Source organism: Dendrobates tinctorius, unplaced genomic scaffold (genome assembly GCF_039654945.1).
Source record: "Dendrobates tinctorius isolate UK_male_01 unplaced genomic scaffold, ASM3965494v1 ptg000069l, whole genome shotgun sequence".
Taxonomy (NCBI): Eukaryota; Metazoa; Chordata; class Amphibia; order Anura; family Dendrobatidae; genus Dendrobates; species Dendrobates tinctorius.
This window is the reverse complement of record NW_027361737.1, coordinates 5700190-5722791: the sequence shown is the minus strand read 5'-3', so window position 1 is coordinate 5722791 and position 22602 is coordinate 5700190. Positions and strand designations below refer to the sequence as shown.

The 22602-nt window shown below is 44.4% G+C and overlaps 1 protein-coding gene across 1 annotated transcript in view; it reads right to left on the bottom strand.

Annotated features, from left to right (window-relative positions):
- LOC141095194 (transmembrane 4 L6 family member 4-like) overlaps window positions 1-22602 on the bottom strand; it is a 34978-nt gene that overhangs the window by 1087 nt on the left and 11289 nt on the right. The window contains exons 2-4 of the mRNA XM_073581072.1: window positions 21754-21843; window positions 19547-19683; window positions 15286-15475 (exon numbers count right to left, since the gene is read on the bottom strand). Coding sequence (XP_073437173.1) covers window positions 15286-15475; window positions 19547-19683; window positions 21754-21843 — 417 coding nt within the window. The remainder of the gene's footprint in view (window positions 1-15285; window positions 15476-19546; window positions 19684-21753; window positions 21844-22602) is intronic.

Below are 22602 nucleotides of genomic sequence, written 5' to 3'. Positions count from 1 at the left end.
AGGCAGTTGAAGAAAAATGGACTGCATGGTCGAGTCACCAGAAGAAAGCCATTACTGAGCAAATGCCATAAAGTATTTTGCCTACAATACGCAAAACAGCACAGAGACAAGCCTCAAATCTTCTGGAACAAGGTAATTTGGAGTGATGAGACTAAATTTGAACTTTTTGACCACAACTGTAAACATTACATTTGGAGAGAGGTCAACAAGGCCTATGATAAAAGGAACACCATTCCTACTCTAAAGCATGAAGTTGGATCGCTGATGTTTTGTGGATGTGTGAGCTACAAAGGAACAGGAAACTTGGTCAAAGTTGAAGGAAAGATGAATGCAGTACGTTATCAGCAAATACTGGAAGCAAATTTGCAATCATGAGCCCGGAAGCTGCGCATTGGACTTCCTTGGACATTCCAACATGACAACGATCCAAAACACAAGGCCAAGTCGACCTGTCATTGGCTACAGCAGAACAAAGTGAAGGTTCCGGAGTTGCCATCTCAGTTTCCTGACCTCAATATCATTGAGAGGCTCTGGGGAGATCTCAAGAGCGCAGTTCATGCTAGACAGCCCAGGAATTTACAGGAACTGGAGGCTTTTTGCCAAAAAGAGTGGACAGCTTTACCATCTGGGAAAATAAATAACCTCATTCACAACTACCAAAAGAGACTTCAAGCTGTCACCGATGTTAGAGGGGGCAATACACGATATTAAGAAATGGGGTATGTAAACTTTTGATCAGATTCATTTGGATGTTTTGGGTTGTCATTATGATTTTAAAAGAGAAAACGCAGTAGTTTGACAATAAATGGCTTCATCCAACCACTAACCATGAGGGGAGAAAAAGTTTTGGTATTATCATTCATATTCTCTGAAAAAAGGCCAAGAAAGCAAAAATTCTGCCGGGAAATGTAAACTTTTGAGCACCTGTATACAACTTGGAATTTCTGGTTACTTAGACTGTCCAGTTTAACAGATGGTGCCATGTACCCTGCATTCTTATTTACTGAGCACAGCAACTGTTCCAAAAGAAAGTAACAAGGATTAGGCCTGTTTTACACGTCTGTGAAACATGGACTCTTCTCAGACCAGAATGTTCACCCTGACTCCAGGATCTCCTGATCTGAGCTATCTGCTTTACATATGAGACAGTTATCTCAGGTTAAGAGACCTAGTGGTCAGACCGAGTATTCTGATATTCTGATCCAAGCACTGTTCGTCTGTTACAGACGTGTGAAAATAAAAAAAAGTGATCTCCAGCGTGAAAACTTCTTGAGATAAAATCACAATTTTTATTTGAAAAACATTAAAACTGGTAATTTTTAAGGTACATAGTAGATATGGGGTCTCTGGTGGTCCAACCGACACGTTTCAACCATTCAGGTCTTATTCATGGTATGGACGTGTGAAAATATCCTGTCCAGTGCCTGCAATTAATCTGGGCCATGGATGATACCATATACTGAATAATGATTCGCCATAAAAAAAGAAGGGTTTGAAAATGCTTTGTGCAATTTTTTTTTAAAGAAGGTCACATTTCCTTGTAAAAGTTGAAAACAAATATATGTGAAAAACAAAAAAAACTGGTAAAGACTTATGCAGGGGTTCCTTTCAAATTGACTTCATGAGTACTTTCTCAGGTCATGCTCACACGTTAAGTATTTGGTCAGTATTTTACATCAATCTTTGTAAGCTAAAACCAGGAAAGGGTGATAAATACAGAAGTGGTGACTAGAGTTGAGCGAAACGGATCGGTCATATTCAAAAGTCAGCGACTTTCGCTGAAGTCGGGTTTCATGAAACGAAACCCGACCATAGCGTGAGGTCGGCGACCAGAGCGCCAAAGTCGCGTTTCAAAAGATGCTTCCAGTGCCCTTTTTCAGCCAATGATGGAGGATGCACACTGTGGGCAGCGCGATGACATAGGCATCGGTCACCACCATCTTTGAGAAGGGCATGCAAGTGATTGGCTGGCTTTGTGTGGCATCACAGGGGATATAAAAGGGCGTGCACACCGACCGCCATCTTACTTCTGCCGATCTTAGCATTAGGGAGAGGTTGCTGCTGCTGATTCAGAAGAAGGGAGAGTGTTAGGCAGGGAAGAAGAACCAAAAAACTGCTTCTGCTGTTAGCGATTTCCGCTTACAACACAACACTTTGTGTGCAGTGACAGGGGAGGCTCTATTTTTGTGCATCAGCTCTGTTGGTTATTAGGCTACCTTATAAGGCTCCCTGATAGCTGCATTGCTGTTTGCACACTGCTGTGCAAACTGCTTTTTTAAAAGCAAAAATACTTTTCTTCCTCTTTTCTGCACAGTTACCAAGCGTTCATTTTTCCACCCTTTCGTGTGTGCAGCAGTCCTGCTTATTAGGCTGCCTGCGTCCATACTTGGACTGAGAGCATCATTGTCAGCGTCCTCAAATCTCTAGTGAGATCCAAATTCTCACCAATCCTATAGACACCCTTCACCTTGTCATCCACCATCCAATTTCAGCCTGTTACATTGAGCTGTAATCTCTCCTGGGTTTGAGACAATAGTTAAGCGTCCTGAAATCTATAGAGAGATTCAAAATCTCACCAATCCTATAGACACCCCACTCCTTGTCATATGCCATCCAATTTCAGGCTGTTACATTGCGGTGTAATCTCTACTGGGCCTGAGACAATAGATCAGCATCCTGAAATCTCTAGTGAGATTCAAATTCTCACCAATCCTATAGACACCCTCCACCTTGTCATACACCATCCAATTTCAGCCTGTTACATTGAGGTGTAATCTCTCCTGGGCCTGAGACAATAGTTCAGCGTCCTCAAATCTATAGTGAGATTCAAATTCTCACCAGTAGTACATACACCTTCTACCTTGTTTTACAGTACCATATAGCTGGTGGTATTTTGGGTACATTTTCACAAAAATGAGGAAGTATGGTGGAAGATGCCATGGAAGTGGGCGGGGGTTGCCAGCTGGTCCCGATGGTGGTGGTGGTGCATCTGTTGGTAGTGGCAAAAGCACAATGGCACCTAAGGCAGGAGGTGTTGAGCCTGCATCATCATCTGGCTGCACAAGGCCTCGAAGGCTATCTTTTCTGGGAGTAGGTAAACCACTTTTAAAGCCGGAACTTCAGGAACAAGTTTTGGCTTACATTGCTGACACAGCTTCCAGCTCTGTCGCCTCTTCTTCTGAAGTTTCAAAAAATAAAAGCACGGAGTTGTCAGTGGAGGCTCCTGGTCAGGATCAACACCTTTTCTTGTGTCATTCACCCCTACCAAAAGTGAAGGATGTGGCAGGCCACACTACAGATTACTCCATGGAGCTCTTTTCACATACCATGCCTGGGTTATTAAGTCAAATCGTGAATTACCCAGTCCAAGATGAATCTGACATGGAGTGCACTGATGCACAGCCACTGCTAGATTTTTCTGCTGGTACATTCACTCAGAGCACTACATTGTCCTTGCAGTGTACTGAGGCAGAATCAGACCCTGATGAAACTCAGGTCCCCCTTCCCGCATACTATACCACTTACACAGTGATACAGAGGAAGGTGCACATGAAATTGAAGAGGAGGTGATGGATCACCCAGTTGTTGACCCAGATTGGCATTCATTACGGAAAGAGGTTGCCGCTGCCAATAGCTCAGATGAGGAGGAGGAGGATCCGCAGCAGGCAACAACATCGCAACAGCTGTTATCTGGCATGACCGTAGCAGTCAAAAAATGTGTTACAAAAACCAAAGGAGTTGCAAGACAGCTTGGCCAGACGGTCAAATTAGCACAGCGTGCAAGGTCTCAAAATGTCTTCCATAGTAGGAAGAGTGCAGTGTGGCACTTTTTTGAACAAAATCCTAACGATCAGGCAAAAGTTATCTGTAAGAAGTGCGCAAAGACTTTTAGCCGAGGGAAAAATCTGAGAAATTTGAATACCAGTTGCATGCTTAGACATTTAACCACCATGCACTTGCAAGCTTGGACTGACTACCAAACCTTACGTACCACATGTGCACCTGCTCCGAATGAAGGTAGTCAGCAATGCTACATCGCTTCCCCCACTGTAAGCCCACCGGTTAGCACACCACCACCAGCAAATGTCGAGGTCTCATCGCAAGGGCAAATCAGTCATGGAATCACAATGTTATTGCTCCGAAAGACTGAATCTAGGCCATCACCAACCCTCTCTCAGTCTGCCTTGTCCACCGCTAGTTCCACCATATGCAGCTCTCAAGTCCAGCTCACCCTACCAGAGACTCTGAGTAGGCCAAGAAAGTACTCATCCTCTCATCTGCATACACTGGATTTGAACGGCCACATTGGCAAACTAATCTCGTTAGAGATGATGCCCTACCGGTTGGTTGAAAGCAAAGCTTTCCGCGAGCTCATGGCCTACGCAGTACCACACTATGACCTACCCAGTCAGCACTTCTTTTCGCGAAAAGCTGTCCCAGCCCTCCACATGCATGCGAAAGACCGCATTGTTCATGCACTCAAGCAATCAGTGAGTGGAAAGGTGCACCTCACAACAGATGGATGGTCCAGTAGGCATGGCCAGGGCCGTTATGTGTCCATCACTGCGCACTGGGTTAATGTGGATACAGGGTCCACAGGGGACAGTGGCGGTGGGACAGTGCTGCCTAGCCCATGGTATAGGAAGCAGTTGGCTGTAGGTGTTCGACCCTCCTCCTCCAGAAGCGAAAGCTCGTCCACAGAGCGCAGTCGCACGAGCACTCCATCCGCAGCTGCCAGTGTTGCACACGAGTTGTCCCACTATCGAACAGCTAGTGGTAAGCGTCAGCAGGCTGTGTTGAAGATGATGTGTTTGGGCGACAACAGACACACCGCAGAGGTACTGGCCGACTACTTGCAGCGACAAACTGAGTCATGGCTGGGCAGTCTACATCTTGAGGCAGGCAAGGTAGTTAGTGATAACGGCCGGAATTTTGTGGCAGCCATAGCCCTTTCAAAACTCAGACACATACCTTGCCTGGCTCACACCTTGAACCTGGTGGTGCAGTGCTTCCTCAATAATTATCCGGAGTTAACAACCCTGCTTCATAAGGTGCGAAGACTGTGTTCGCACATCCGCCGGTCGCCCGTACACTCCAGTCGTATGCAGAAGCTGCAGCGATTGCTCCACCTTCCCAAGCACTGCCTAATTATCGACGTTGCAACAAGGTGGAACTCCACCCTGCACATGGTTCAGAGGCTGTGCGAACAGAGGCAGGCTGTAATTCATTTGTGGGAGGATACACGGGCAGGCAGTTTGCAGGCAGACATGGAGTTGTCTGTTGTGCAGTGGTCGAAGCTGAAAGACCTCTGTAAAGTCCTTCAGTGTTTTGAGGAATGCACACGGCTGGTAAGCGCAGACGATGCCATCATAAGCATGAGCATCCCACTTATGCGTCTGCTCATGCAAACTTTGACGCACATTAAGGAGCAGGCGTCTGTCTGCAGCCGAGGAGGAAGATAAGGAGGGAAGCCTTGATGACAGTCAGCCATTGTCTGCTCAGGGAAGTCTCGTAGAGGAAGAAGAGGAGGAGGAGGATGATGGGGATGATTATTTTGGGGAGGAGGATGCTTCTCAGGGGGGAAGAAAAAATGTTGGCATGGCAAGGTCAGGTACAGGGTTTGTGCGTGACTGGAGGGATGTTGATTTGCCAGAAAGTGCTCCTCCACCCAGCACTCGCAGTGCATCATTGACACCTGGAACATTGGCCCATATGTCTAATTATGCCTTGCAGATCCTAAAAAGGGACCCCCTCATTGCCAAAATGATGAACGATGACGACTACTGGTTGGCCAGCATCCTGGATCCACGCTATAAGGGCAAATTCCAAAACATCATGCCACAGGAGAACCTAGAGCTAATATTGGCTAACAAACAAGCAACTCTAGTAAACCGTTTGTTTGAGACATTCCCAGCACACAGCGGCAGTGATGTTTTTCCAACGAGCCGTAGGGGGCAACATGGAAGAGGAGTTCGTGGTGCACACAGCCGTAGTGGCATTGGACACGGGTTTCATGACCATGTTGTGGACTGATTTTTCAAGTACTGCTCACACAACTGGTAATACTGCATTGATCGAAAGTGACAGGAGACAGCAGTTGTCAACTATGGTAACAAACTACTTCTCCTCCCATATCGATGTTCTCCCTCACCGGTTATTCTCCTTTGACTATTGGGCCAGTAAACTTGACACCTGGCCTGAATTGGCACAATATGCCTTACAAGAGCTTGCTTGCCCTGCTGCTAGTGTGTTATCTGTACGAGTCTTCAGTGCTGCTGGATCAATCCTGACAGAAAAAAGGACCCGTCTGTCGACCCAAAATGTTGATGATCTAACCTTCATTAGAATGGACCATGCATGGGTTTCAAAGGATTTTGTCCCACCCTCCCCTGCTGACACGTAGGGTGCCAGAAAAATGCCTTTTGTCCTCCTCTTCCGTGGACTTCTCCAATTACTCCATTTGCAGCTGCTGAATGTCCAACATCAACATATGCCATTTTTTTCCACCTCCCTAACTGGGCTCCCTCCCCCCACAGGGCCGGGGTCACCACCTGGCGCACGCACCTGTGCGAGTGCTGTTGCCCTGGACAGGTGGGTGGGCACACTCTTTGGCAACGGCACTGGCACAAGGTCCCTCATAGTAGAATCAAATGTCTCTGACGGTGGGGGTGCACACCCGCCGTCAGACACACCGGCGTACTATGAGGGGCCCTGTGCCAGTACCGCCGCCCACGAGCTGGCCCCCCCTGCTTGCTCAGGGCACCAGCACTTGCAATACTTACCTCTCCTTGCTCCACCACTGTGTATTCTGGCCTGTTAAATACTTCACTGGTACTGCCAATATAAATTTGGTGAAATGATAGATGATGGTTAAGACGTAGCTATGCCCTGTCCTGCTGGGCTCTATCTTCAGATTATCAATGGCTTCCATTTGTTATGGATGTCAACTCACAATGAGATGCAGTGGTGGTTTATCATCAGCTTTCACGGTTTTCCGACTCACAGACGTGTGACATTCCTGCCCACATTTTTAAATGTGTCCTCTCATGCCAATCCAATAGAATCGCCTACAGCCTGTGGCGTGTGTCTTTTGCACTCCAAAGTGACCTGACAGATCATGATAGGCAGGGAGGACAATGTCTACATCTGTCCCTGTGATCACAATTTGATGGAGATGAGTAACAGTGATGGGTTCCACGGTACTGCGATACAGCAAACCTTTCTTCACAAGAACTGTTTTCGCTGTCTCCACAGACAAAGTAATTGAGGGTCAGCATTGCCTCTGAGAATTCTCCCGGGAGTTTTTACTGTGATGAGTAATTCTAAAATTTCGGCAATCAGTCGACTTTCCTTCTGTACTTGTATCCATCTCGTTTCCTCTTGCGGAGAGTCTGGACTGTCTTACTGAGACTGAAATATATATGAAGATTGAAAAATACCCCAAACAGTGTATACTGGTGTACGCTTTGAATACATAACCCTTTTTCTACTTTTTAGATTCTTGTCTAATCCATACTGAGGCAGTGAGTGTCTTTGTCGGACTCTGGAAATATGCACGCAGATGTTTAATGTTTAAACTATGCAATATATACCTGCTATCCAGTCATACTGTACCCTTTCTCAACTTTCTACAATCACGTCGAATCCATACTGGGCCTGAGAACGTCTAAGTCTGCCTCCTGATTAGAGATGAGCGGTGTTTGAGTCGACCTGTTTGTCAAGTTAAAATTCAAGCTGTTTTGGGCGGTGCTCGAGCCGTTCGTTGAACTCAAACACTTTGCTTAAAATTCGGCTGTTAGAGTTTCGGTTCGAGAACGGTTCGTTCACCAAAAGCGTAACTTCATTTTCACATTAATAATGGTTTTCAATGGTTAATAGACTGTTTCATGTCATAGTAGTGGTGTGTGGTAGCAAGCGGTGTAGTACACCTGTCAAGGAGCTACACTGTGTGTGTTTCTAATTATTTTTTACCGCATCTTGTCCAGAAAATCCTTTTGGGCCTTGTAGCACTGTCTGCTACTCAGCAGAGGAGCCCACCAGTGAACCAAGCTTTGCCGCCTGTTTATGTAAGAACTGCGTGCTACTCAGCATAGGAGCCCAGCTGTTAAGCAAGCTACAGGACCTGTGGTTTGGACACTTAATTTTTTCATTTTTTCTGGAATGCCGGTTAGGCCTAATTCCAGAATTCCGGTTGACCTGCACTTACTGGGAAATCCTCGTTTGCGGGAAAGAATTGTAATCCCAGATCCCCATCAGTAACGGGGTTCAGCGGGTTATCTGCACCTGTAAGCGACACGCGCTGGACCTTTCTGTGTAGCGCGTATGCAGCCCCGGATATGTAAGGGCATGACAGACCTGTTATTGATCGATCTCGCGTGCCAGGGCCTCGCGTGTCCCTTTAGTAAGCTTGACGCGTACCGCGGGGGCATGCTGGAGTCTCGTTCGTTAACGGAATTAAGCTGACAAATCGCTAGCACAATTAAAAACGGACATCCACCACCACCCACAGAATCAACAAAGCTTGCAATCTGTCAATCTTTTCTGTAAGTGGCATGGTTGAGGTTTCCCGGGTGGAGTCGAATTAAGCCACAGGCTCCACTCCTGGTGGTGCCCTTCTGGACATTCTTTTAAGGTTCAGCTTTGCATCCATACTGCACCCGGAAACCAAGCACTTTGCTTTCATGGACGCTGTTCGGTGGTTCGTGGGAATAACGCCGCCCGATCAGCAGTTGGCCTAATTTATGGTGGGAAGTCCGACGGTATATGATCGTCTTCAATTTCAGATTTTTGCTGTTTTTTGGTATTTTACATTTTTATCCCAGCCTTTCTTGACTTCATAAGGGCATGACATGCCTATATCTGTGTCTCCTCCTCCTCCTTTTACTCCTCCATCTCTTTTCTACATGTAGTTGCCCTTTTCAATACGTTATTTGTGTCTTCTGAGCATTTTGTCTGCTTTGGGACACCTTTTAAGGTGTTTTGCAATTGTTTTCTATGTGTTTGTATGTGTTTGTGTTTGCCTGCCATTGTTTTTCAATGGTGTTCGACATTGTTCATCGAACGTATGACAAACATTCGACGAACTTGTGTTCGACGAACCAAAACGAACTGGAACACTAGCTTAACACTACTCCTGAATACAGTCATGGCCAAAAGTATTGACACCCCTGCAATTCTGTCAGATAATACTCAGTTTCTTCCTGAAAACGATTGCAAACACAAATTCTTTGGTATTATTATCTTCATTTAATTTGTCTTAAATGAAAAAACACAAAAAGAATTGTCCTAAAGCCAAATTGGATATAATTCCACACCAAATATAACAAAGAGGGTGGACAAAAGTATTGGCACTGTTCGAAAAATCATGTGATGCTTCTCTAATTTGTGCAATTAACAGCACATATAACTTACCTGTGGCACCTAACAGGTGTTGGCAATAACTAAATCACACTTGCAGCCAGTTGACATGGATTAAAGTTGACTCAACCTCTGTCCTGTGTCCTTGTGTGTACCACATTGAGCATGGAGAAAAGAAAGAAGACCAAAGAACTGTCTGAGGACTTGAGAAACCAAATTGTGAGGAAGCATGAGCAATATCAAGGCTACAAGTCCATCTCCAAAGACCTGAATGTTCCTGTGTCTACCGTGCGCAGTGTCATCAAGAAGTTTAAAGCCCATGGCACTGTGGCTAACCTCTCTAGATGTGGCCGGAAAAGAAAAATTGACAAGAGATTTCAATGCAAGATTGTGCGGATGTTGGATAAAGAACCTCCACTAACATCCAAACAAGTCCAAGCTGCCCTGCAGTCCGAGGGTACATCGGTGTCAACCCGTACTATCCGTCGGCATCTGAATGAAAAGGGACTGTATGGTAGGAGACCCAGGAAGACTCCACTTCTTACCCCGAGACATAAAAAAGCCAGGCTGGAGTTTGCCAAAACTTACCTGAAAAAGCCTAAAACATTTTGGAAGAATGTTCTCTGGTCAGATGAGACAAAAGTAGAGCTTTTAGGGCAAAAGCATCAACATAGAGTTTACAGGAGAAAAAAGAGGCATTCAAAGAAAAGTACACGGTCCCTACAGTCAAACATGGCGGAGGTTCCCTGATGTTTTGGGGTTGCTTTGCTGCCTCTGGCACTGGACTGCTTGACCGTGTGCTTGGCATTATGAAGTCAGAAGACTACCAACAAATTTTGCAGCATAATATAGGGCCCAGTGTGAGAAAGCTGGGTCTACCTCAGAGGTCATGGGTCTTCCAGCAGGACAATAACCCAAAACACACTTCAAAAAGCACCAGAAAATGGTTTGAGAGAAAGCACTGGAGACTTTTAAGGTGGCCAGCAATGAGTCCAGACCTGAATCCCATAGAACACCTGTGGACGGATCTAAAAATGGCAGTTTGGAGAAGGCACCCTTCAAATATCAGGGACCTGGAGCAGTTTGACAAAGAAGAATGGTCTAAAATTCCAGCAGAGCATTGTAAGAAACTCATTGATGGTTACCGGAAGCAGTTGGTCGCAGTTATTTTGGCTAAAGGTTGTGCAACCAAGTATTAAGCTGAGGGTGCTAATACTTTTGTCCGGCCCATTTTTGGAGTTTTGTGTGAAATGATCAATGTTTTGCTTTTTGCTTCATTCTCTTTTGTGTTTTTTCATTTAAGACAAATTAAATGAAGATAATAATACCAAAGAATTTGTGTTTGCAATCATTTTCAGGAAGAAACTGAGTATTATCTGACAGAATTGCAGGGGTGTCAATACTTTTGGCCATGACTGTATATAGACGTACATTTTTAATGTTTAAAATATGCTATATATACCTGGCATCTGGTGCTACTGTACCCTTTCTGCCAGGAAGTTCTCCTCCACCCACCACTCTAAGTGTATCATTGACACTTGGAACATTGTTCCACATGTGTGATTATTTCTTGCGAATCTTCTTGTTATATTGTGGTGTGATCCATCCTGAGCGTGTGACAGTCTGTGGGTTACTCCTGCAATTTAGATGTACATTTAAAAATTACCCCAACACTAGTGTATACAGCTCTACGCTTGTGATACATTACCCATTTACTGCTTTTTATATTCTGGTCTAATCCAAACTGACCAAGTGAGAGTTGTTTTCTGACTGTGGAAATAAATACTGAGATTGACAACAATGACCCCTAAACTGTGTACAGCTGTACTCTTCAGATCCATTACTGTTTACGGCTTTTTATATTGTGTTGTAATCGATACTGAGCCTGAGAGCGTCTGTGTCTGCCTCCTGAAATATCTGCGGAGATTTAGAATGTTTAAACTATACTATATATACCTGCTATCTGATGATACTGTACACTTTTTCTACTTTTTATATTCTTGTCTAATCCATACTGAGCCTGTGAGTGTCTCTGTGTGACTGATGGTATATATAGGATGATTGACAATCATCCTTTGACTGTATAGAGCTGTACGCTTCTGATACAGTACCATATATCTGATGTTATTTTGGGTTCTTGTTCTGCAACATTTTGAAGTTTGGTGGAAGAGGCTGCGGACGTGGGCGTGGGGGGGCCAGCTGGTGCTGATGGTGGTGGTGCATCTTCTGGTAGTGGCAAAAGTACAATATTAGCTAAGGCAGGAGGTGTTGAGCCTGCGTCATGGTCTGGCTCTGGAAGTCTGGAAGGCTACCTTTTCTGGGAGTAGGTTAGCCACTTTTAAAGCCAGAGCATCAGGAACTGGTTTTGGCTTACATTGCCGAAACAGACTCCAGCAAATATTCCCTCCTCTTCTGGAGTTTCAAAAAATGCAAGCACTGAGTCATCAAGTGATGGCTCCTGGTCAGGAAGAACCCCTTTCCTTGTGTCCTTCACCTCCACCAAAAGTGAATGATGCAGCAGGCCACACTTCACATTAGTCAATGTAGCTCTTTCTATCATACCATGCCTGGGTTATCAAGTCAAATCGTGAATTCCCCAGTCCAAGATGAATCTGACATGGAGTGTGTGTTGCCAGCCAGGGCAGTGGGGTTAATCGCTACCGGGCCGGTGTCTCAGAGGGATGTGTCACGTTGGTGGTGATGACCCATTCCGTGGCCCTGGGCATCCATGCAAAGGGGTGAATAACGTTTATAGGTCAATGATACGTGACGCCACCTGTGGTTTCTGATCAGATTGACCCACGATGCAGTGTCGCTTCTCTGGGACAGATGTTGTGGTGCAGCTAAGATGTAGAAGCCCTGCACAGGTAGGGCCGTAGTCGCAGGGCAGATGAAAGAGTTGGTAGATGGTGTGCAGTGCAGCATGTAGCAGAGCCGTTCGCCAGGCACAGGAGAAAGATGACAGACACAGTTGTACAGTTCCTTTACCTGTACTTGGTAAGTGCCGTCCAGGACCCAGACTTCAGATGGAGAAGGAGTTGGTCAGCCTGGAAGCAAATTTGGAATTCTCTCTCTGCAGATAGGTAGTGTGGCCTCCGTTCTAGCGCTTATCTGAAGTACTCGCAGTACTGAGTTCACTGAAGTTCCCCCTGTTGACTCTCTTTTGGAATTTTCTCATATGGCAGGCAGCCATAGCCTTTTCCTTCTGGCTCACACACGTCGCTGCTGGGGCCTCCGAGCCTTAGTTGGGAACAGAGCATTTACAGCTGCTACTTCCTCTGGTTTCTGCTGCTGGACCGTCAGTGTCCCTACAAACTCGGAGACCGGAATCCGGACCTTGCGCTCCAGCTAGGAGTGACTCTGCTCATCCTCCGGCTCCCCTTCTCACATCCACACACTTCCCCTTCCCTTCACAGACTGCCCTAACTTACCTCCTCCCGACCACAGAGAGCAGCTCCTCAGCAGTCAGGTTCAGAGGTCTCCCTGCTGGCCTGGACTGGGAACTGTGTTGTGTGTTGGTTTAGCTGCTAGAGATATCCTTCATTGCTCCCAAGCATGACATCACACTCCCTAGGAGGAAGGTAATGCCACTGTGGCGACCGTACTCCTGGGGGCGCTACAAGAGCACTGATGCCCAGCCACTGCTAGATGATTCTGCTGGTACATTGACCCACACCACTACATTCACCTCGCACTCTACACAGCTAGAATCTGACCCTGATGAAACTCAGGTTCCCCTTCTCGCATACTATACCACCTTACACGGTGACAAAGAGGAAGGTGCAGATGAAAGTGCAGGTTCCTTGAGCAGGTGGGGGGGCATACTCATGGGCGACGGCACTGGCACAGGGCCCCTCATAGTACGCAAAAGTGTCTCACGGCCCACCCGCCGTCAGACACACCGCCGTACTATGAGTGGCCTTGTGCCAGTGCCATCGCCAATGAGTGGGCCCCACCCTGCTTGCTCAGGATCACAGCACTTGCAAAGTTGAAATACTTACCTCTCCCTGCTCCACCGCCGTGACGTCTTCCACGTTTCCTGACAGTGACATTCTGGTCAGAGAGCGTGATGACATCACGTCTGTACGCCCTCTGCCTAAACAGTCCAAGTGCAGTGAGAAGGAAGATGGGGACGACGAGGAGTCCAGACTAGTACAGGGATTCCCTAGCGAGGAGACTTATTTAATTGTTTTCAATGTTGGGACAGCTATTTTTGGGGGGCACTATACTCTATACTATACTCTGGAGAATGATATATGAGGCCCACCATACACTGGAGCATTCCAAAGGTGGACATCAGACACTGGAGCAGCATTTACAGGGCCCATTATGCACTGGAGCATTAGAAATGGGGCCCATTATATATGGAGCATTATTTGGGCCCATAACACAGTGGAGCTTCATCCATGGGGACCAACATATACTGTAGCATTATGTGGAGCTCATCATATACTGTTTCAAACATTATATGGGACCAATGATTCTGTATGGAGAAATATATGGGCCTCATTACTCTGTATAGCGCACTATGCGGTGGCCATAATACTGTATGGAGTAATATACTGTCCATTTTTGGAGCTATTGGAGAATGTAAAATGGATATCAGTCATGAGATGTAAGAAGTGAAGTATTTTTCATTGTACTATACCGCTATTTCTCTGCCGTAATGGAAGATCATGAATTGTGGCATGTGTTAAAAGAGCCCAGTGACACTCTTTGGCCCAGGGCCCACGAAAATCTGGAGCCAGCCCTACCCCCACCCACAACTTTAGCCAAATATCCCCCAGTTTTCAATGCCTAACTATTATTATAAAGTAAATTAAGGTTGACAAGCTTAAGTAATAAGAATAGATGTTTTTGGCATTAAAATGGGCACTGTAGGTGTGTTTCCTGTCCTCCACTCCCTGCCGACCTTGGTTGCCCATTGACTTGCATTGGGTTTCGTGTTTCAGTCAGCCTTCGACTTTTCACGATAATCGGCCTATTTTGTTCGACCCGACTTTTGAGAAAGTCTGGTTTTATGAAACCCGACTCGACCCGAAAAAAGGCAAAGTCGCTCATCTCTAGTGGTGACGTGTTTCTATTATACTTTTCCTCTGATTGTTCCACTTCAGATTTTGGCTCAGAAATACTTACCTGCATGCAACCTACGATCCTCACAAGCTCTTCTTCTCCACTCCCCTCTTATCTCCTCTTCCCACAATCACATACAAGATTTCTACCGTGCATCCCCCCTACTCTGGAACTCTCTACCCCAACATATCAGACTCTTGCCTACCGAGGAAACCTTCAAAAGGAACCTGAAGACCTACCTCTTCCAACAAGCCTACAACCTGCAGTAACGACGATGCACCAAACCGCTGCACGACCAGCTCTACCCTCACCTACTGTATCCTAACCCACTCTTGTAGATTGTGAACCCTCGCGGGCAGGATCCTCTCCCCTCCTGTACCAGTTGGTGACTTGTTTTGTTCAAGATTATTGTACTTGTTTTTATTACGTATACCCCTGTTCAGATGTAAAGCGCCATGGAATAAATGGTGCTACAATAATAAATAATAATACTGCAAAATACTGAACGCGTGACAGTTACCTATAGTGTGGGGTGCTGTGAACTCTAACCGTTCGGTGCACGCACCGCGGAACTGAAAGCCGGCGCTCCAGGAAGGAAATAAGTTTATTTTCTATTTTCTCCAGAAGGCCCACTTTCAGCAAGAAAGCCAGGCAACAAGGTAACACAATACATGCAGATTAACCCGATAACTGCCGTTAAACAGTGTTTTCCAAGGTGACAGGATTCCTTTTGCGCCAGCTGCAAAGAAGCTTTCTTCTTCTGAAGTCACTTTGCACTGCACTATTCTTTTTTGTAATTTAAATCTAATATAGCTATCTTTGATGTATAGAAGTGATTTTGTAACCTCAACGTACCCCACAGCATGAAGAACACTTGCAGTCTCCACAAAATGTCCCAATTAGACCATTGATTGCTTGAATAGCACAAAGAACAGCCTGGACTGCGCTCATTATCAGAAGCAAACAGAACAGTGTCAGGTTCCATGGGACTATGTCCTTTGGTGCTTCACATGTACTCCAGATACTGGGGTGTCCTAGGTAGTTTCTGAAAAACAATATTAAGATAAAACATTTAAGTAGCAAAGCGTGTTCTCGTTACCTCAATACTTCATTCATGTTAAGATTAATGGGCTCATCCCAGAATCCATAGGATAGGGGACAACTGAATGAGCAATGGGGATTTGACCACTGGGGTTCCAAGTGATCCCAAAAGTGGGTCTCTGGATTTTGAGTGTGAAGCCCTGTCTTGAATGGAGCAGAGGTGAACATTTTTTACATCCACTCCATTCACTCTCTCTGGGCCTGTTGGAGTAAGTCGAGAATGTTATCCGACTCTTTCATGAACAATAAACGGAGCAGAGGTTGAACATTCGCACCTCCTGTTCAGTGAAGTCAGGACTCCGCAGAGCCCCAATATTAGGGTCGATGATGGTCTCAGTGGTCAGACCCCCAGTGATAAGTAAGCTGTCCAACTTCCAATTCTGGAAATAGCTGTTTAATTAGAACTCAGTATACATCCCATTTGTGCTGTATGTGTTTTATTTAGCTCTGCTTTTGACAAAATAAGGAAATAAATTGATTTGATATTCCAGTGTCTGGCAAAAGGAGATTAGACTGCATTATATTGGGAATATAGAGGGATCTAAAAAGGTTTTCTCATGTCTCATTTGCAATATGCAATTCTGGGTGATAACCCGGTCAAAAGAAGCGCAGAGAAGGGAGATGGTGGATTTAAAATCTTCTTTTTATTGCATAGTCCACAACGCGTTTCAACAGAGTCATTTGTCTTCCTCAGGTGGCGGTACTACTACTATTTGATCATTTGCTATATGGACATTATAGAGAGAGCCCACCGGAAGGAGAACACCTTTTTTAGACAAAAATCTAACAGAGAGTGGATATAGTTGGCAGAATCTGCCGACTATATATTAGGTCATTGTCCATTCATGTAATTGGCCAGATGGTAGTTATACAACTGGAGAGGTGTAAGAAGCTTGTTGTTGTTTGGTTTATTCCAAAGAGTGTGCAAACAAATATTAAACTGAGAGTGCCAACAATTTTGTCTGGCCCATTTATGGGGTTTTGTGTGAAATTATGTCCAATTTGACTTTTTTTCTCTGTTTTTGCTTTTATGCTGTTCCAATGCACACAAAGGAAATAAACATGTGTATAACAAAACATGTGAATGTGTAATAATTTCTGGGAGAAATACTTAATTTTCTGGAATAATTTCAAGAGTGCTAACAGTTCTGGCAATGACTTTATCTCTCCAGCTGTACAGTAGGTGAAGGGCTGCGGCACCTGATTTAATTATCTGAACTATTTCCCTGCAGATAAAGCTATGCTTATGGTTCCTGCCATTTTTCTGTCTAATCTGTGCAGCCGCATAGCACAAAAGACATATCTGCTCTCGAAAAGTGCGCTCCCGTGCAGAGCACCTCAGGTCTCCCGTTTATAGTGAACCTGTTAGCAGGATTTTGCTAAGTAATGTACATAAACTGAGAGGTTGCTGCTGTTAAACTGATTAAAATGATACCTGGGATGAAGAAATCTGTCTGGTGGTTCTTGTGTAATCAGTGTTAGAAGTGTTCAATTAATGAGATGCCCATGCTCCGGGGCGTGACTGTAGGCAGAGTCTTATCTTCCTGCTCTAAGCCAGATAAACCAAGGAAAGACCTGCCCACAGGTCACCCCAAAGCATAAACAGTCTGTCTCTATGATGAGGAACATGTTTGTGCTTCGGGGTGGGTCTTTTGGAAGGTCTTTCCTTGGTTTCTCTGGCTTAGAGCAGGATGATAAGGCCCTGCCTACAGTCCCGCCCCAGAGCACGGGCATCTCATTAACTGAAAACTTCTATCACTGATTACACAAGAACCACAAGACAGATTTAATCACACCGTGTATCATTTTAATCAGGTTACAGCACCAACCTGACATTGCCTGTAGGCTACTTAGCAAAATTGTGCTGACAGGTTTGATGCGCCCGAGTGGCCGTGGGATACTCTGTACCGAGCCCATTAACTTCAATGGGAGATGTCACAGTGGCGGTGACCCGGTCCGTGGCACCAGGTGGTCATGTAAAAGGGGTAGAATTGGATGGGGATAAAGTTTATGTAGTGATTTGTGACGCCAGTTGGAGTGTTTGACTGTAGTATTGCCGGCACTGCAGAAGATCCCTGGGGGAGTAGATGGTGATGGCAGTGCAGAAGTTAAAACCCTCTCCAACCAGGGCAGACCCCCAGAGATTGTGATGCAAGTAGAAGGCACGGAGTAATAAGGCAGGAGACAAGGAAAGTCACTTAATCATTTACTGAAGTTCAGGTGCAGTTCAGAGGAGATATTACAACTCTCACCAGGTTACAGTCTGCTCTGGAGAATGGGAGTTATCGTTCCCTGCTGTGACTCAGTGTAACTTCCTGCTATTCTAATCCCTTCTGGGACCAAGGCTTTCTGGAGTTTAGGGCTTCCTAGTATTGCCTCTACTCACTGTGTATTTCACCTTCAGCAACTTGCAGTTTGAATCCTTTGTGAAGCAGTTCAAGTACCCACTTGCACTATCCTTCACTGATCCTAGGTTATTGCAGTATTTCTGAGGGAAAACACTTTTCTGCTGGTTGTATAATCCCATGCAGTCTCTCAGCTTATCACCCTGCTCTGAAAGCATGGATGGTCTAGGGGTTGGTTCCCTGCTTCTTAGCTCTCACTCCTGGATGAGCCACATGTCATCATGGCCTCCAAGATGTTCTACATCTTCCCTTCTTCTTCTTCACACTGAGAACAACAACACGGCCCCTCCCCCTCCCAGTTAGGGTATGTCTGCAAAGCTCTCAGCTTCAGACAAGTGAAGGAGTGAGGCAAATTGTGTTTGTGTGTTGTGGACTGTAGCAGAGAAAGCATAACTCCAATTGCTCACAAAACACATACAAAACAGTACATATTTAACCCTTTTGTGGCGATAAAGATGCAGGGTGCCACAGGTTCACTTTAAGAATGATCAGACAGTTCATTGAGAGGAATTGTTCCACCCAATCATACAGATGTGAAATTCACTCCATCCACCAGGAACCAGAACAATCAGTGTTCAGCCTCCCAGTGCAGCCAGGACAATGCTGAAGTTTAGGGAGGCAAGTATCCAATTAAACCCATTGTGGAACATTAACCACTTAACAAGGACCTTAAAATAAATGTGGTATCACATAAGCAGGTAAATAAATCATTGTTTGGGGTCTAAAACTACCTTTCTGACCCTGGCCAATGATGGAAACTGAGGTACTCTAGTTCCCTGTGTGAACAAAGTGATTGGTACATGAGTAACCACTACTCTATTCTTTTCCATGGGTCTTTTTTAGCGATGGGGTTCATAAGTGCCACTGTCTCTATAAATAGTCATTTGAGAAGTATTCCTGCAGTTACCCATTCATTCACACAGGAGACTTTGGAAGCCTTTTTCTTGCAGTCAATGGGGACCCTAATGGCTAGATCCCAAGCAATCATACATTTATCTCCTATCCTTTCGTTATCCCCTCCAATCCCATCACCCACAAGGAATCCTTTAATTAACCTGTTTACTACCTTAGATTCCCAGGAATTTTGGTATTAAATCCCTGATTATACTAGCCCACCAGGTATGATGACATTAACCTATTAACTGTCTTAGACCACTGAAGAATATCCTGGCGTTAACTCCTTCACAGCTATAAACAAGCATTTATCCTGACATTTTTTTATTTTAATTGATGAGGTCTATAAAGCACTGTTGGAAATTAATGGTGCTAAATAAGTGAGAAAAACAAATAAGTTCTGTATTTTTTGGACTTTGAAGAAAGAGTGCTCACATCCCTAATTATCCCACTCACAGGCTACACAAGGTTGGAGGGACCCTTCCCTATGGTCCTGCAGGTGCATTCCCTGCCATACTTTGGTCTAATAGTAGATGAAATGGGGAATACTGCATGTAATGGATGTAAATACAGTAGATGAGATTATGGCTGACATGTTTCTGGTGTGTTTAGTTTGTTCATTAGATTTACTGTTCATGTATAGCTAATCACTATAATTCTGCCCCCTTTAGGGTGTATATGATGTACCGTACTTAGGACCTACTCTATGTACTTACCCCCCTTCAAAAGCATATGTCCAGTTTCCAAAGCCTACATCACACTTTGGACCGTTATGTATTCCGACTATGGAGATGATAAAGCTGTAGCCAGCGCCAACAAATCCAATGGCGGCAAACAGTATAGAGGACAACATCTTCAAAAGCAATAAACAGAGAGACAACAAAGTGAGCATCACGTCCGCATTACAATGAGCTCTGGATGCAGAAACTTTTGTTACTAACTTACAATGCATATAAGGATCATGCGTAAATGTGAAACTTTTCTACAATTCTCATATATCTTCTCCATACTGATCCTCTTTCAGAAAAACAACCCTATAACACAGCAATGTTAGCGGGGTGTCTCAGAGGTTTCACACATGATGATAATGTTTATTGGGTTGTCTTCTACAAGGGTGACCCTCTGTAATTCTTTATTCTTTCCCATAGCTGATAATCGAAGCTCTCCATAGTATGCATATAAGTATATTAAGGGGGTTTCCCACAAACAAAAGTTCATTCTATTCACTAGATATTGGTCTAATAATAAGTTCCAGATTAGGATGTGATGAAATAAAATGTTCCTGTGCTGAGATAATCTTATACATGTGCCCCTGCTGTGTACTGTGTAATGGCTGAGTCTGACCATGCAGGGACATGGTCTGATCATACCACCTCTACTGGTTAAATTGGTTAAATAGATGCATGTATTGAGAGATTGCTCTTTTACAGATGTAGAGATACAGAATGTTTATTTTTATTTATTTTTTTATTTCTTTATATTTGGATGGAGAAAAGAAAGGCAATTCCAACTTGTTTGATAGTTTAATAATATTCTTTAAGGGAATCAGTGACCAGGTTTTAGCCATGTGAAAACAGCATAATGTAGAGACTCTGATTCCAGAGATATGTCACTTACTAGGCTACTTATTGTAATTTTGATAAAATCACTGTTTTATCAGCAGAGGTCTAATGCCAAGTAGTCAGGCATATTCATGAGTGCTGTATAACCCCACCCCCTCCACTGATTGGCAGCTTTCTATGTACTCTGGCCAGAAAGCTGCCAATCACTTCTGTGGGCAGTGTTATACAGAGCACAGCATTCAGAGAACTGCTAGATTTACAGCAGATAAAACAATGACTTACCAAAATAATAACAAGCAGCTCAGTAAGTGCCAAATCACTGGAATCAGTGCTTCTGCCCCTACATCATGCTGCTCTCAGATGGGGTACAAAAAAAAACCTGGTATGGATTCCCATTAAAAAATAACACTTTTTTATTATATTTCTTCCCTGAATTCTACACTGTAAGGCTATGTGCACAGGCTGCGGTTCCGCTGCGGTCTTGACCCTGCAGAACCGCAGCAGTTCCGCAGACATGGTACAGTACCATGTAACCCTATGGGTTTTCAAAGCCGCAGTGCTCACGCTGCGTTTTTTTCCGCGCGTAAACCGCAGCATGTCAATTGTTTCTGCGGATTCATCTGCGGTTTCACACCTTTAACATAGTAGAGGTGTGAAACCGCAGGGCCAAACCACAGGAAAACTGCAGGTCACTTTACCTGTGGTTCCGCGGGGAAAAACCCGCAGGTGATTCCGCAGTGTGTGCACATAGCCTAACAGTTCAGTATTCCAGTACATAGTAAACTGTAGCTGTGTTTCAGAGGAACAAGTCCTCCAGCAGGACTCTGCACCAGGATCATGATCAGAGATTGGCAGCATCAATTAAGTGGTTTAACAGCAGCAATCTGAGCTAGTACTCTCTACTTTTGGAGGCAGATGTCAGCTGTATAATACAGCTGGCACCTGTCCTGGGGAGACTGGGCTCAACTCCTGACCCTCCTCCATAGGCCGGGGTCACATTTGCGAGTGTGATGCGAGAAACTTGCGCGAGTCTCTCACATCAATACCCTGCTCTGCTGCCGGCAATTGGGACCGGATCGTTCAGCCGCACAGAAATACATACAGCCGCATACTCCGGTCAGTGCCGGCGGCAGTGTCGGGTATTGATGTGAGAGACTCATGTGAGTTTCTCGCATCACATTTGTAAGTGTGACCCCGGCCATACACCCCCACCTGCTCCATGATGTAATGGTATATCACGGAGCAAGAAAGGGATAAAAGGGTATATTTACACAGAACACGTATTGATAAAAATCACCAAGTTGGATTGTTAGATTTCCATTAATTTTTAGATGACATTTAAACAATAATTTTTTTCTTACAGCAAATCTCCTTCCACATTTCTCATTTCCACAACATCCACAGCAGTCATTGTTCTTTAATCCAAGAAATACAAGAGCCGGGAACACCATCTAAAAAGGGATCATTCGACATTTACCATAGTAATTGTGAATTAATGATACGGTGCAAAATGTAACAAAACAGATACTTTGATAAAAGTTCATTTTTTTCACTTTCATTAAGGAAAATGTTCAGAATATACTGTATGGCAGCAACATCACACTTTGAAAACTTTTATTTTATTATGGAAAGTATTGTCAGGGAAGAACTAGGAAGGAAGGTTGAGCTGTAGATTATAAGATGAATGCACGGGGGTAACACCTCAGGGTCAAGGACAATAATCCTTCAAGATCTAGACGTTACATTTCAGTATATAAGAGTGTAATTGCTTTTAAAGAGACCTTCACCCCCATAGTAAATGTGGCCACGTATTTCTAATGTAGTTATATTACACCTAACGGGGCCTCTGCTCTGCTGCTCTCTCCATTTCGGAGGTCGGTGCCCTCTTCTCTCCATGGTGTAATAATGTATTTTAATTTACTGAGATAATGACTTTTGGGTTTTCATTGGCTGTAAGCCATAATCATCAACATTAACAGAAATGAACACTTGAAATAGATCACTCTGTAATGATTCTATATAATCTGTGAGTTTCACTTTTAGTATTGAAGAGCTGAAATAAATTAACTTTTTGATGATATTCTAATTTTGTGAGAAGCACCTGTGTGTGTGTGTGTGTATATATATATATATATATATATATATATATATATATATATATATATATACAGTGCAGACCAAAAGTTTGGACACACCTTCTCATTCAAAGA